The 12,902-nt window shown below is 49.6% G+C and overlaps 6 protein-coding genes across 6 annotated transcripts; 2 read left to right on the forward strand and 4 right to left on the reverse strand.

Moving 5' to 3' along the window:
- Nucleotides 1–547: 547 nt before the first annotated feature.
- On the reverse strand, nucleotides 548–2,114 carry FTJAE_8422 (COP9 signalosome complex subunit 2; the record flags this gene model as incomplete). Its single annotated transcript, XM_037355237.1, has 3 exons — nucleotides 548–1,756; nucleotides 1,802–2,021; nucleotides 2,071–2,114. The coding sequence occupies 3 exons, from the start codon at nucleotides 2,112–2,114 to the stop codon at nucleotides 548–550; spliced, it is 1,473 nt and encodes a 490-aa protein (XP_037204499.1).
- A 379-nt stretch (nucleotides 2,115–2,493) lies between these two features.
- Nucleotides 2,494–4,202, reverse strand: FTJAE_8423 (uncharacterized protein; the record flags this gene model as incomplete). The annotated part of the gene is made up of 4 exons (XM_037355238.1): nucleotides 2,494–3,000; nucleotides 3,049–3,614; nucleotides 3,660–3,773; nucleotides 3,821–4,202. 4 exons carry the CDS (start codon nucleotides 4,200–4,202, stop codon nucleotides 2,494–2,496), a joined length of 1,569 nt encoding a protein of 522 aa, XP_037204500.1.
- Nucleotides 4,203–5,196: 994 nt separating this feature from the next.
- Nucleotides 5,197–7,850, forward strand: FTJAE_8424 (uncharacterized protein; the record flags this gene model as incomplete). The annotated part of the gene is made up of 4 exons (XM_037355239.1): nucleotides 5,197–5,662; nucleotides 5,715–7,375; nucleotides 7,429–7,650; nucleotides 7,827–7,850. The coding sequence occupies 4 exons, from the start codon at nucleotides 5,197–5,199 to the stop codon at nucleotides 7,848–7,850; spliced, it is 2,373 nt and encodes a 790-aa protein (XP_037204501.1).
- Nucleotides 7,851–8,872: 1,022 nt separating this feature from the next.
- On the forward strand, nucleotides 8,873–9,829 carry FTJAE_8425 (xylanase 1; the record flags this gene model as incomplete). Its single annotated transcript, XM_037355240.1, has 1 exon — nucleotides 8,873–9,829. One exon carries the CDS (start codon nucleotides 8,873–8,875, stop codon nucleotides 9,827–9,829), a length of 957 nt encoding a protein of 318 aa, XP_037204502.1.
- Nucleotides 9,830–9,960: 131 nt separating this feature from the next.
- Nucleotides 9,961–10,667, reverse strand: FTJAE_8426 (ADP-ribose pyrophosphatase; the record flags this gene model as incomplete). The annotated part of the gene is made up of 3 exons (XM_037355241.1): nucleotides 9,961–10,498; nucleotides 10,545–10,579; nucleotides 10,626–10,667. The coding sequence occupies 3 exons, from the start codon at nucleotides 10,665–10,667 to the stop codon at nucleotides 9,961–9,963; spliced, it is 615 nt and encodes a 204-aa protein (XP_037204503.1).
- Nucleotides 10,668–11,335: 668 nt separating this feature from the next.
- Nucleotides 11,336–12,188, reverse strand: FTJAE_8427 (Nudix hydrolase 14 chloroplastic; the record flags this gene model as incomplete). Its single annotated transcript, XM_037355242.1, has 2 exons — nucleotides 11,336–12,052; nucleotides 12,099–12,188. 2 exons carry the CDS (start codon nucleotides 12,186–12,188, stop codon nucleotides 11,336–11,338), a joined length of 807 nt encoding a protein of 268 aa, XP_037204504.1.
- Between the last annotated feature and the right edge of the window lie 714 nt (nucleotides 12,189–12,902).

Here is a 12,902-nt window from a genome sequence, read left to right on the forward strand (position 1 = left end):
AAGTTTAGATCAGCCCAGCACGTTTACATATGTCAAGACTAAAAATCAGGTGAGGCGAGAGGATACCTGCACAACTGCCGAACATCACGCTGTTGGTCACCACTGAGACATCAGGCTACAATGCATCTGACTATGAGGTCGTTTGTTTATATTGAATAACATTACTCGTCACTCGCTTTTGCTACACGAGACATTGGCGGGGGATTCAAGTCCGAATACGGCGTCACTTCGGCCCTCGTCCCCTTCTGCACTTTCTTTCTCGTCATCTCTCTCTGAAACAACTGGTCCGTAGTCGATGCTGCTACCCGTCTGGTGCGACGAGGAACCACCGTTGCCAGTGGCCTCGTACTATGCGAGATCCCGTCGAAGCATCTCCAAACGCGGATGCACCCGCAGGAAAACTGCAACAGCATCTTACTTTTCTTGATCCAGCAAAATGGCCTGGGGGGTTGAAACAGGAAACGGTAGCAAAGAGGTTTCCTGGTCTGCGGACATCCCCGGGGCTACGTTGATGACCATACAGTGAATTCATTCTGTGGCCGCGCTCTCAGGGCCAGGCTGCAGCCAGCTTCCCCTTCTTCCTGCGATGTTGAGTAGCCGCCCTATGCCCTCCCTTGCCCAATGGAATGCCTGACATGTCTACTTGCTCATCCGTTGCCGAATGCTCACTGTTGCGGAATCCGTCTCCGTCTCTGAAAATAGCACCAAACAGTTCCGAAATAGACAACGTGAGTCCCTCGAGAGCTGCGATGCGTTCGGTGTCTGCGTCAGAGGTGATCTGCAGGAGACCCTGTTGTTGGTTGACTCGACCGTTGATCTTTCCATCAACGATCAAGAACCCCAGAATGTCTTGTACCTCGGGCTCGGAGATCTTGAGCTGCTTGGCGATCCAGGATAACTTCATGCGTGTGTAAGGTGCGATAAGCTTTATAACACCCTTGGTTCGCATGTTTCGCGTGACTTCATCGATATTCTCGGCAATGAATGGATCATCTAGGATGTCCTGGTTACGCTGCAGGACCTTTTCGTACGCGTGTACATCATCCCGCTGGTAAGCGTCGACCAGATCTGTCATTGCGGAGATTCGCGGATCTGTCTTGTACGGCTTGGTCTCCTGTGAGTCGAAGGGGTTGATGTCGGACTTCATCAGCATTGTTGTCAAGAGCAGATACTTGAGAACTTGGATTCGCTGGAGAGAACCTGCTTCGTCGTAGTTGCGGAACGATTCGAAAAAGTCGCTCTGCGCTTCCTTCCAGTTCTCTTCGCTCATGTGCATCTTTCCACCACACTCTCTGATGATTCCCATGATTCTGGGATGTGGTACCGCGGATTTGACTTTGAGAGCTCTTTGATACAGGGCCTTGAGTTGCTTATTATTCTTGGTCTCTGCAAACATCTGGATCTCAAGTGCGTAAATCTCTAGTGAATATGTGCCCTTGCTAGGGTCGTCGGTACCGTCTTCTTGCTGACAGGTCTTGTGGAGCTCTCGGAGCTTCTTTGCTACAGCGCCGTACTCCTTTCGATCGAGAAGTAGCTTTGCAAGCTTGATGTTGGTCTTGAGCCATAGGCGCTCGTTGTTGGTGCTCTGGAAGCTCTGCAGCGTGAGGGAGTAGAATTGCTCCATGCACTTCACCGCCTCTGGGCCATCTGCTCCCTTTTCGATGTAGTCGAGCATGTTGTTGATGGACTTCTCGGAGTAGTTGCGCGTGACGGCCGACTTGACGTAGGTGAGGAGTTCGGCGTAATGCTCAGCAGCCTATCGTTGTCAGCGATGTCCTTGTTCTTCGAACAAAGCCCCTACCTTATCATATTGAGCCAGCTTGAACTCAAGCTTTATGGCCTGCTTCACACCTTTGAATCCCCATTCTCCTTTCTCTTCTTCGAGTGGCGGAATGCCTAGGAATTCTGCGATCGCATCTTCGGGGTCTGAAAGCTTGAGCTGCTTGGCGTTGTAGTATTTGTTTTCGATATCGACGTCGGCGGTCTCCTCGTCATCGTCTTCTTCGTACTCGAAGTCGTACCTGGGCGTAATTAGTGATGCACTGCGTGTGCGCGGCTGATCTTGCGTACTGCTCCTCATCCGACTCCTGCATGAAATCCTCGTCATCCGACATGGTGAAAGAGATGTGGTCGAGCGATCAAACAATATTATCTGTTAAGATTGAGACACAAAAAGCTTATCTGGGTCGGAAGCTTGAGGGATGTCAGACAGTAATTATTGAGATGATGATGAATGTTGATTGAAGGTCAACTTCCAGAAGCTGGGGTGGAGTAGGCAACCGCGGGGCCGCTTATCGATAAGGTGGAGCTCCAGTGCGACACCATGGCTTGCATGGCAGTGAGATGCATGTGCAATTACTGAATACTTGAGTACTTAACAATTACTTGCTCGTATATTGCAATGTCTAAGTATTCTAAAAACAAATGAAACATCGCAAGATCATATAACTCCAGACGCCCTTGTTGTCTTATGTATCCCACCAAGCACCAAGCTCAACCCTCGTGAGCCTGCGCAATACCTGAAGCTGGTAGCTTCACGATAAACAGCATTACAGCCGTCGCTATGGCCATAAGACTGGTTACCATGAATGGCAATCCCATCCACTGACCACCCAACTCAAAACCGCGACCCAAGAGCCAGCTCATTGCGGGCGCAGTCAACCCCATGATGACTTCAATAAGAGAGATGGTAGTGTTCAAGGTAGCGATGGTATGCGGTTCAACCAGAGCATTGATCAATGCTCTGCTGAGTGCCACGAAAGAGTTGCCAATGCTGACAGTGATAAGAGAAATGACAAACAGCCATGGCACTGAAGCAACACCCATCAGCAAACACCCGGCTGCCATGATTGTAATGGTAATGCGCGCGAGGAGTAAATCCCTTGCAACGGGGCGTGATTTGTAGCGACGACTCTTGTTGAGGAAGTCGGATGTGACCGGGAGAATTATGAGGTAGCACACGACTGTTGCGACGATTCCAATTGTCGAGATGTATGTTGCCTGTCAAAATGTTAGTGGACGAAACGCAGTCTTGATGAAGGGGCTGACCTTGGACCATGACCAATCGAAGCGTTTACTAATGTACTGCAACAACACTCCCGCAAGTACAGTTCTAACAGGGAAGAAGAATGCAATGGCCAGCATGAGCATCATGATATTCTTGTCCGCAACGATAAACCGCCAAACATGCTGCATGTCATTCTGAATGCTGAACCAAGCCTGCTTCAACACATTATGCTTCCTCAAAGAAACACCATGAAGTTGTTCATTCTCATGCTCTTCATTATGTCTCTTATCGTCCTTGCGTCGAAGATGCATCGTCTCGGGGATGAGGAGAATGCACATCGTCCCAAATACCATGGAGCCAAAGCCGATCCACATGGATAACCAGGGGTCGAACTGGAGTAGCCATGCGGATATGGGGTTGAAGATGACATTGAAGATTAGGACTAGGGCGACGAGGCGGAAGAACATGTCTGTTCGTTCGGAGACGGGGACTACGTCGGCGACGATGGTGTAGACCATTGCTACGGCCATTTGACCTCCACCTCCGATGAGGAAGAAGATATCACCGCCGAGGATGGCCCAGATTGAAAAGATGTTTGGGAACGACACTGAGATTGTGAGTAGGTGTCACGAAATGGGTTAGGTGCACTTACGGACTAATAAGAGCCAAGCTGTTGAGAGACAGCATCCGAGCATGGCTAGAAACAAAACAAGCCGTCTTCCATATTTATCAGCAACAATACCATACGGGAACTGCGTCAAGATCGCTAGCACACGTAAGCGAATATCCTTCAAGATCACTTCATTCACTTACGAACTCCCATCTCCAAGGCCTGGTCCCATCCCTGGACCATAGCCAACGTCTTCTGCACAGGAGTATCTTTACAGCGATAGTCATCTGTATCAAATGCGCCGATTAAATGATCGGGATAGTGCTGTCGACAGATGATATCCTCGGTGATCTTCTTGGTCGGAGGATTCATGATGAACTGGCTCACTTCAACCATGAGAAGAGCCAGCATGCCCATAGCCAAAGCGCGTCGTCTCAACGACTTGGACGGCTCATCATCTTCCTGCGTGCCACTTGGCAGCAAAGGCGACTGCTCCGTCGGCCCTTCATCCCTCTCAATCCCATGGTTGCTCTCAACATCCGTATCATAGACGTTATCGTCCGTAAGTTTCGCTTGCGCCGCCATGTTTCACGACGCGCTTGGAGTGGTTAAGGAGTGAATATCGCGACGCTCAAATCGCAGGCCACAACAGAATATTATAACATGCTTAGAAAGGAATGACGATAAGGGAATAGGAAACGCGCCATCATAAGATTCAAGTTTAGGTTGTCCCTGGAACTTTTGCGACAAATCGTCGGGAGCTAATTGGTCTAGAGCGCGGTGACGTCGTCGCTGACCTGGAGAGATTACTCCGCCTTATCGTGGCGCTGGCCAATGAGATGTTTGGCCCTGAAACGGGTTGGCTTGATTGAGGCGGACACGCAAGCGACACCACGAGGTGCTTACGACAGTCAGAGATTACATTGGGTTTAAGCTTCTTTGATAGGAAGGTCTGAACTCAATTCGTAGTGATTACGGCCACGTCTTGTTAAATGTCGACGTATGTCCTACGATTGCTTACTCTACGTCAAGTTGACAACAAATGCGGGGAGACTCGGCCGAGGGTGTCCGGGAACTTGGATCGGCGATCTGATGGCATTAATGGGTCTCGGTCCGGAGCGGATCCCGTGGACACCGTGGACGGATCCGACGAGGCCGGTAGCCCACTTGGTTCAGCCTGGTAAGGCGCCGTTGAGATCTAGTCCTTGGGGGAGTTTCTGTGACGTGAGGGATACTCCAGGTTTCAACTGTCCATGCATGTGTGGATCTTGATCAGTAGGCGGTTGGCTTCTGCATACTGGCCCTGATCTGGCCCTCGATCTCAAGATCTGACACAAGTCGCGTGACCAAGGTAATGATGGTGAGAATGTCGGCTTTCACGATGGCTGTACTTTGTAACATGCCTGGCCATCATGTTGAACCAGGAGGTCGCGTTGTTCTCCTGCGTCGCAGAAAATGATCCTGGTCAGGGCGCTAACCACCTGCAATATCCACCGCCAGACATTGGATGAAACTACTGTTTCCTCAACTTCATCGAACCTCAGCCAGGTTCCTTAGCCCGTGAATCAGCCTCGATTCGATGGCTGCCAAAGATCCAGGGTTCCAGACTCAATGTCTTGATATCATTCGCGGGATCAAGGCCGCGCATGAGAAGCAGAATGATCTTCTTGAGAAATTGGTGACGCTTATGGCTACACCAGTTGAACTGAAAGCCCAGCAACGCGAAGAGAAATGCCTTGAAGAGATTGATGAAGTTCTTGTACAAGGGGATAAACTCAACCTCGATGAAGGAGTGTCATCGGATCTCAGCGTTGCGGCGCAAAAAGACACCAATTTGAGCAACATCCTTCGCTTCGCATCTCATTCTTACAAGAAAAGGCTTCAGCTCTTTGAGACTAGTCAAGATGGACCACAGCCATTCACTCTCAGCTCTCAACCACCTCCCTCGCAATCTTCGTACACACTGCCCCAGCAGTTAGAGTACATTCCCCAACGCCCAGAAGATGGAGACGTCGTTGTCAATGCCACTCAATCTTGGAACTACTGTACGTATCTCCACTCATCACCAACATCCTAATTAACAATTCCCTTGAACAGGGTACCCACGCGATCATGAGACACAATCCTCCAGAAACAAATCCATCAGCCCAGTACCGGACTTCATGCCACCATGGCAACTTACCCGCGGAGAAAACGAAAAGTGGTATCACATCGACGACATAGACTTGCAATTTCCCCTAACCGCACCAGACACGCTATCACCAGTGGTAGGAACATACTTCGAAGTTCCTTACTCCTTCTTTCCGGGACTGCGGAACCTGAACATGGCATATACGCGACGTCAAGGAATTACGTACGGTGGTTCGGGCGATTACTTGATCGAGACTGCACTTACAGAGGCACATCGATACAAGATTCGTCAGTCTCTTGGGGAGTTTTACGCTGTGCCGCAGGATGGTCGTCTTCCTTTGTCATTTCATACGAGTGAGCTTCGCATGCAGGTTCGTCATCGACGGACGCGGAATGATATCGATCGCAGTCTCGATAAATATCTCGAGCCTACGCGTGAACTACTTAGTAAACTTCATTGGTTTACTATCATTGACCTCACGGCACCTGGGGGCTCTCAAAATGCCGTATATAGTCTGCGAACCAAATCAACTCCCTTCCAACATGACTCTCCACCATTGCGTGTTGAGGGGCCGCCGTGTTGGGAGATGATCCAAGCCTCGCTTCAGAGAGAAGGCAATGGGTTTGTATCATACCCCTCAGTCATACAAGATCACCCAACGCAGCCGATCCATCGCGAAGGACGGTGGTGTCGCGTGATTCAGCTTGACGGCCTCGCAAACATCACCGCTGGTCTCATGGAGGAGAAATGTACCCGGTATAACTCGATGACCGTCTGGAAGCTTCTCTTCCAAGATAACCAGCTTAATGCAAGCAAGGGCCGGGCATTTCGTGCCACTATCAATCAGCATCTGCTCTGCAGACCGTCTGCAAAGGATTTACATGGCTCCGAAAACGTTCCGTGGAGGTCCTTTCACATTTCGTGGTATCAGCTTTGCACACAGCCTACTGATGCAGCTGTTAAGCAATCGACGTGGAACTATGGTCGTCTTTACGGAGAGAAGGGGCCGTACATCAAACAACAGGCTTTCACTTTGGGGTGTGCTTATCAAGAGTTTCCCGGAGCTGATGCTAAGCGTGACTCTTTCTGGACGGTCTTGATCATGAAGCCGTCCACTGCTGATTTTGATCCATATGATGTGCACAAAGTCCCGCGACGAACATACCCGCCTCAGAGTGATGGTCGGCAATACCGTTCAGAAGATATCATCCTCGATGCTATTCGAACGAATTTACAAAAAGCAGGTAATGCATGGAGTCGAATGCAAGTAGCCCTCGACACAATCGTCGATCACGACCCTCTATTTCTCGACCCCGTCCAGCACGACAATCTTTTATTCGACGACGACACGTTTTCAAGATCAAGGCAATACTTTTGGATCGTCAGTTGTCTCGAGTCTTTTCTTATTCTTATTGATGATGCTATAGAGGAGTGGAGGAGGTTTCGTGTAGATTGGCCTCATATGCTTATGGAGATTGATCCAGCGGAGGAGTCACGAACGGAGGAGACACCAGAGGCTTTGACACGAAGAGTTGTGGGGGAGATTGAGGCGCAAGTTGATCGATTGAGGATCATATCTGCTCGTTTCGAGGCAAGTCGTGACAAGACGAAAGCTCTCAGAGAAGGCGTACGTATCCCTCAGCAGCTAGACTACGCCTAACATACTGACATATCTCGCAGCTCTTCAGCGCCAGTGGCGTGATCGAAAGCCGTGTCTCAACTCGTCTAGGAGAAAACGTCAAACTCCTCACATACGTCAGCATCTTCTACCTCCCACTAAGTTTCTGCGTCGCCCTCTGGAGTATAAACGAAGACTATCCCCGACCAATGCTAGCATTAACAGCAGTTCTCGTCGCAGCTGTGACGTTCATCGTCGTAGCTAACATGAGAAACATGGCTTCTGTATGTGCTGTTGCATATCGCGGTGTTAAGAGACGGATCGTGAGACGGATGCGTGGGAGTGAGGATGAGAAATGGGTTAAAAGAGCGACGGCTTTTGAGAGCTATAGACCTGAAAGGATGGAGGTTGAACCGTCGGAGTGGTATATCTTGTACTTCTTCGTATACTCCCTGTTCAGCCGGGCAGGTTCTTGGGTAAATAAGCAGAGACGGAAAGTGAGGAATATGTTTAGTTCGTCGGAGAGAGAGGCAAGTCCTGTTAAGCAGAGTCCAGCGGTGGGAAGTGAGCCGTGGGCAACTCCAAGTTCATGGTGAGGCAAGAAAACTATCCTAAGACTTAGGTAAAGTTAGTGAATCCTAGATTGGGCTATTCTAATATCTTGGTCTAATCAACAGGAAGTCTTCATGCTATAGAGGGGCTCTCTCGGTGTCCGTAGGACGTCGAGATCTTTCTGGAAAAGGTTTTCCTTTATCCTTGTTTCATGTCGTCAACACAGCCTCGAAGGAGTGAGACGCACTGCCTTTCCGTGGTTCATTTTCCATGGATCAAGAGCGATCAGCTTATGCAAATCCTCCGGAGCAGCCTTGTTTGGTCAATTGGGGAATCTTGAGTCTTGAGGATTTCCTTAGCTTGCTTTTGGACACAGCGGTGCATCTCAACAGTTGACTCCAAGCGAGAATGCCTCAGAAGGCTAAGTTTTGGATCGCCAAGTTTAAAACATTAGTGCAATCTTTATCTAATAAGCCTCTGTTTCAGTCTCGAACGCTTCCAACGATGGACTCTTAATCTCAATGTAAATACGCGGGACTTCGGACTCTCCCGCTCAGCTCAGCCCCCAAACCCATCCATGATCATCGTCACGATCTACCAATCACACAAACCTCACAGCGAGCAAGCTCATCGTCACCGTTACATCTCTCCAATCTTATATGGGTGCATGGAGACTCAGGAGTATTTTCGCCTTACAACCCCTGTCAGAATGTAAGCTCGTGGGTCTTCCCGCTCCTGAGCTTAATTTCCTCGACAGGGTATCTGATCCTCGAGGCCCATCGAGCCTATCACACGCAACTCGTCATCTTAGCAGCGACGTATATCGTTCAATCATGTTTGATCCTATGATCATGCAGGAGAATTGGAAATGGTTAAAAATACTTGGAAAGGAGGATATATAAGGTCGGTAGATCAGCTTAGAATAGTATCTTCATCCAGATATCATCACTCATCATGTCTTCTACCAAGTCCCTCCTCGCTTCTATCCTCGCCATCGCTCCTTTGGCTCTGGCTCAAGATCCATCATGCGATTGCTACGTTACCAAGGGCGATAGTCCCCAGTACTACACAAGCCATTCCTTCTTTGACTTCCGTTCCCTCTCCCAGTACGCTGGTGTTCCTCCTCTCATCGACACAATCCAAGGCAACGCCGACGCAGACTTTTCTTCAGATTTCTTTAACTGGGAGTCTGAGTTTGCTCAAACCTGGGGTCCTCAGAAATGGAACAATGGAAACGAAGAATTCCCTATGCAGAATACTTACAACAATCTGTACATTGAGGAGAACAACGATGTCTCTCCTGCGAGTGATACGTGGTTGACTATGAGAACCGCTCGTCACAATGGCTTCCAGACTGCTTCCGAGTTTGAGTCCCTTGAAAAACATCAATACGTCTCGCTGAGAATGTACGCTCGTACCAAGGGTTCACCCGGTGCCTGCACAGCAATGTTCACCTATCTCAACGGCGGCTCCCTCGCCCTTGTCCAAGAAGCAGACATCGAAGTCCTCACCAAAGACGATCCCACAATAATCCACTACACAAACCAACCATCCTACACCGACGAGGGCGGCGAAGTCGAGGGCGCTCACCTAGCAGCCACACTGCCCGACGGTCTCAAGTGGACGGACTGGGCAAAGCACACTATTGACTGGACGCCCGAGGCTACGATCTGGAAGGTCAATGATAAAGAGACCTGGCGTAATGCGTTCCAGGTTCCTAGAGATCCGGCGCAGTTAAGCTTTAATGCCTGGAGTAATGGGGATACGTGGACGGGTACTATTCCGGAGGGCGGTGCGGCGTATCAGCAGATTCAGTGGATTGAAGTCTTGCATGGACGTACGGATGAGGGTGCTTGTAACAAGGTTTGTAGTGTTGATGAGGGTGAGGCTGGAAAGGCTGTGCCTGTTTAGAAGACGGCATGCTTTCTGGTGATCCTACATCAACCTTTCCTGTACATAATTGAGTATAATAGAGGACAGTCCATCGACATGCTCATTCGAATCATAACTTTTCGTTCTATAGTCTATCAGTCGATGATCATCTACAGCTTAAACCTCTGCGCCAACAAGATCCCCTCCGCCAAAGTCCCAACCCTCGCATCAATCGCACAGCCCTCCTTCTCCCACGTCTCACACATCCCCCACAAATCCGTCAATTTCACCGTAAAAACCTCAATAAACTCGCCCTCCTCCAACTCCGGCTTCAAGTCCTTATTCGCAGGCAAGTCCATATCAACACTGACATGCACCATCTTCAAGTTCGTGTTGCAAAACCCCGGGTCATTAAACATCATGGGCGACGTCTCAGTGGCGACGCCGACGTAGCCCGTCTCCTCGCGGAGTTCGCGGATGGCGCATTCTTCGGGTGTCTCGCCCTCGTCGATCAGCCCGGCTGGTACTTCGATGGTGACGGCATCGATGGGAGGGCGGTATTGTTTCTGGAGGATGAGTTCGGGGCCCGTGCGGAGGGGCAGGATGGCTACGATGCCGACGCCGTCGATGTCGGCGGTCTTGGGACGTGTGAGACGCTCGGCTGATTCCCAGGTCCGGAGTGTCCCTGTTGGATCACGGTATGTGATTCTGATATTCATGTTAGAGGTGAAGGGCGAGAGGCAAGTGAGCATACTTGGAGAGTTTGATCCAGCGAGCTTCCTCTTTAGACTGAGATTGTTAGCGGATGTTGGTAAATTTCAGGGGAAATACTTACGAGGGGCTCAGTAGAAGTCACTTTTGCATTGAAGACAGACATTTTGAGTGAGTTGGGGAGAGAACTTTGTCTGTTTGTTGTGTTGTGTGTTGAGAAGTTGCGATGAGTTAGCTAGAGGAAGAAAACTCAAGACCTTGGTCCCAAATGATAAAAAGACTAAAGGAAGATTTTATAAACTTGGGACATATTTATTCGGTTTAGGATATCTTTATCAAGTTTATTTTAATACCTTATATCGAGGTCTGGCATTTTCTTGCTCCCCAAGGCCACCGCCCTGCCGAAGTCGGTGAGAAGATGTGCAACGTCACACAAACTACCTACCCTGAAGCTGCGTAAGTCATGCGATGAATCACCAATTGCATGTCTATCGCTGGTGATTGAACCTTAAATAATGAATATAGTTGTTCTTATTGGTCTTTTTCTGCTATCGTAGTGACTCAGGGCAGGTTTTAGCTGAAGATAAGTCGACTCATCAGTGATTAGAGATATCTCAATATGCACTTGTTATAAACCCGCGACCGGGTTTTCAGCTTCATGCACTGTTGTCTCCGAGGATGCATGTCTCAGTTGGACTCAATGCTTCTTTCGATTATTGGGTATTTATCCTTATCCAGCCTATGACCTGCTCAACAGCGACAGCCTCAACGCATTCTATCTCGCATGCTTCGGAGTCGGTGACAGCCTCACCCAAGACCTCCATGGCGATATCTCTACAACTTCCCCTCCTCCTTCAGCCCCCTCCAAAGAGCCAAAGCAGCCAAACACTTCGCATCCCTCGCCCCCTCCCTCCAAGCATCCTTCATCGGAACAACCTTCAACGTAATCTTCTCCCCATGCTCCCTCAACCCCGTCAACCGTCCACTCCACTCCTTAATCTTCTCCCTTTCAATCCTCATCTCATAGCTAAATATCGTAATATACTCATCACAACCCCCAGCACTGGGAAACATACCCCTCGCAATATCTTCACCATCCTCAGTAGTAGCAAGTTCACTTAAATTCGTAAGCTCTTCTTCTTTTATCGTGACGCCCAGCTCTTCCTTGATCTCTTGCGCTGCTGCTCCGGCAAAACTACCCGCGTCGTCGACCATGCCCGCTGGTAGTTCGGTGAAGCTGAGACTGCCGGCGGGAACGCGGGGTTGTACTGTGAGGACGACGTAGCGCTCTGATGATGAGGGGGGGACGTCGGAGGGGATGAGCATGAAGAGCATTGCTACGCTGGGACCGCGGAGGAGTGCGGCTGCTGGGAGGGTTTCGCCTGAGTCATTGGAGACTGTTGCTGTGAGTTTTATGAAACCGATGCGTTTGGAACCGAAGAGATCGTAGGATTGAATTGTGACTGAGCGGAGAGCGTAGGGGTCTTTGTGGAAGGGGTGAGATTCATCGGATTGAAGACGGAGTGAGTTTGTGAGTGTGTCGACCCATTTCTGAGAGCATTAGCAAGATGAAGGAACATGGGTTGAGAAAACTCACGGTAAATGGTTTAAATGAAGTGAGTTGTTCTTCTGTGAGGCCATTGGGAAGACTGAGAGGGATGTTATGACTCTTGAGTGTCGTAGACATTGTGCGCGTGAAGTGGTGAAGAGATGGGTTTTGGTGAACGAGACAGGTTGCTGAGAGTAAGAATCTTGGATTTTTGCAGACGTTGGCAATGAATCTCATTTCTCGTGCCTAAATTTGGAGACAGCTTGGGATTGGTGGGAGTCTATTGAAGATTAGGTTGAGATGGTGTTGTGGGAGGGCTGAGTGAGTGAATGACGTAGAGCGCTGCCCCGCGATCATGACATGAGGCTGAAACACTAAGTAAAGGGAACTGAACTGAGTACATTCACATACGAAATGGCAGCTTGTCCCTTCGCAAAGGTCAGGTATTACGCAGTAGGTATACTCGTTGATTCATTTCCCATTTGTAAGGCTGTACGTAAAGCGACTAATCATAACTCATACTCCATCTCTCATTCATACGCATCCCAATAGGCCACCGGTCAAACCGCCCAGTAAACATCAATCTTGACCTTCTCAATATGATTAACCCACCCTCCAAACCTCGCCTTCGCCCAAACCGTAACAACATCCCCCATCTTCAAATCCCTCACAAACCACCCATCGCCCGTCTCCTCGCCCCGTCCCTCCTCAGTCTTCATCCTGACAGCAGCCTCAGAGTCAGGCTTGGCATCGTCGTCCCACGCCCACGTAATCACATGGTCTTGCCAGGCGCGGTGCGCTGTCTTGTTGCGGACGATGGTCCATTTCTCTTGGTGGGCGAGGGGGTGCGAG

This window comes from Fusarium tjaetaba (genome assembly GCF_013396195.1).
Source record: "Fusarium tjaetaba strain NRRL 66243 chromosome Unknown NRRL66243_c0000181, whole genome shotgun sequence".
Classification (NCBI taxonomy): Eukaryota; Fungi; Ascomycota; class Sordariomycetes; order Hypocreales; family Nectriaceae; genus Fusarium; species Fusarium tjaetaba.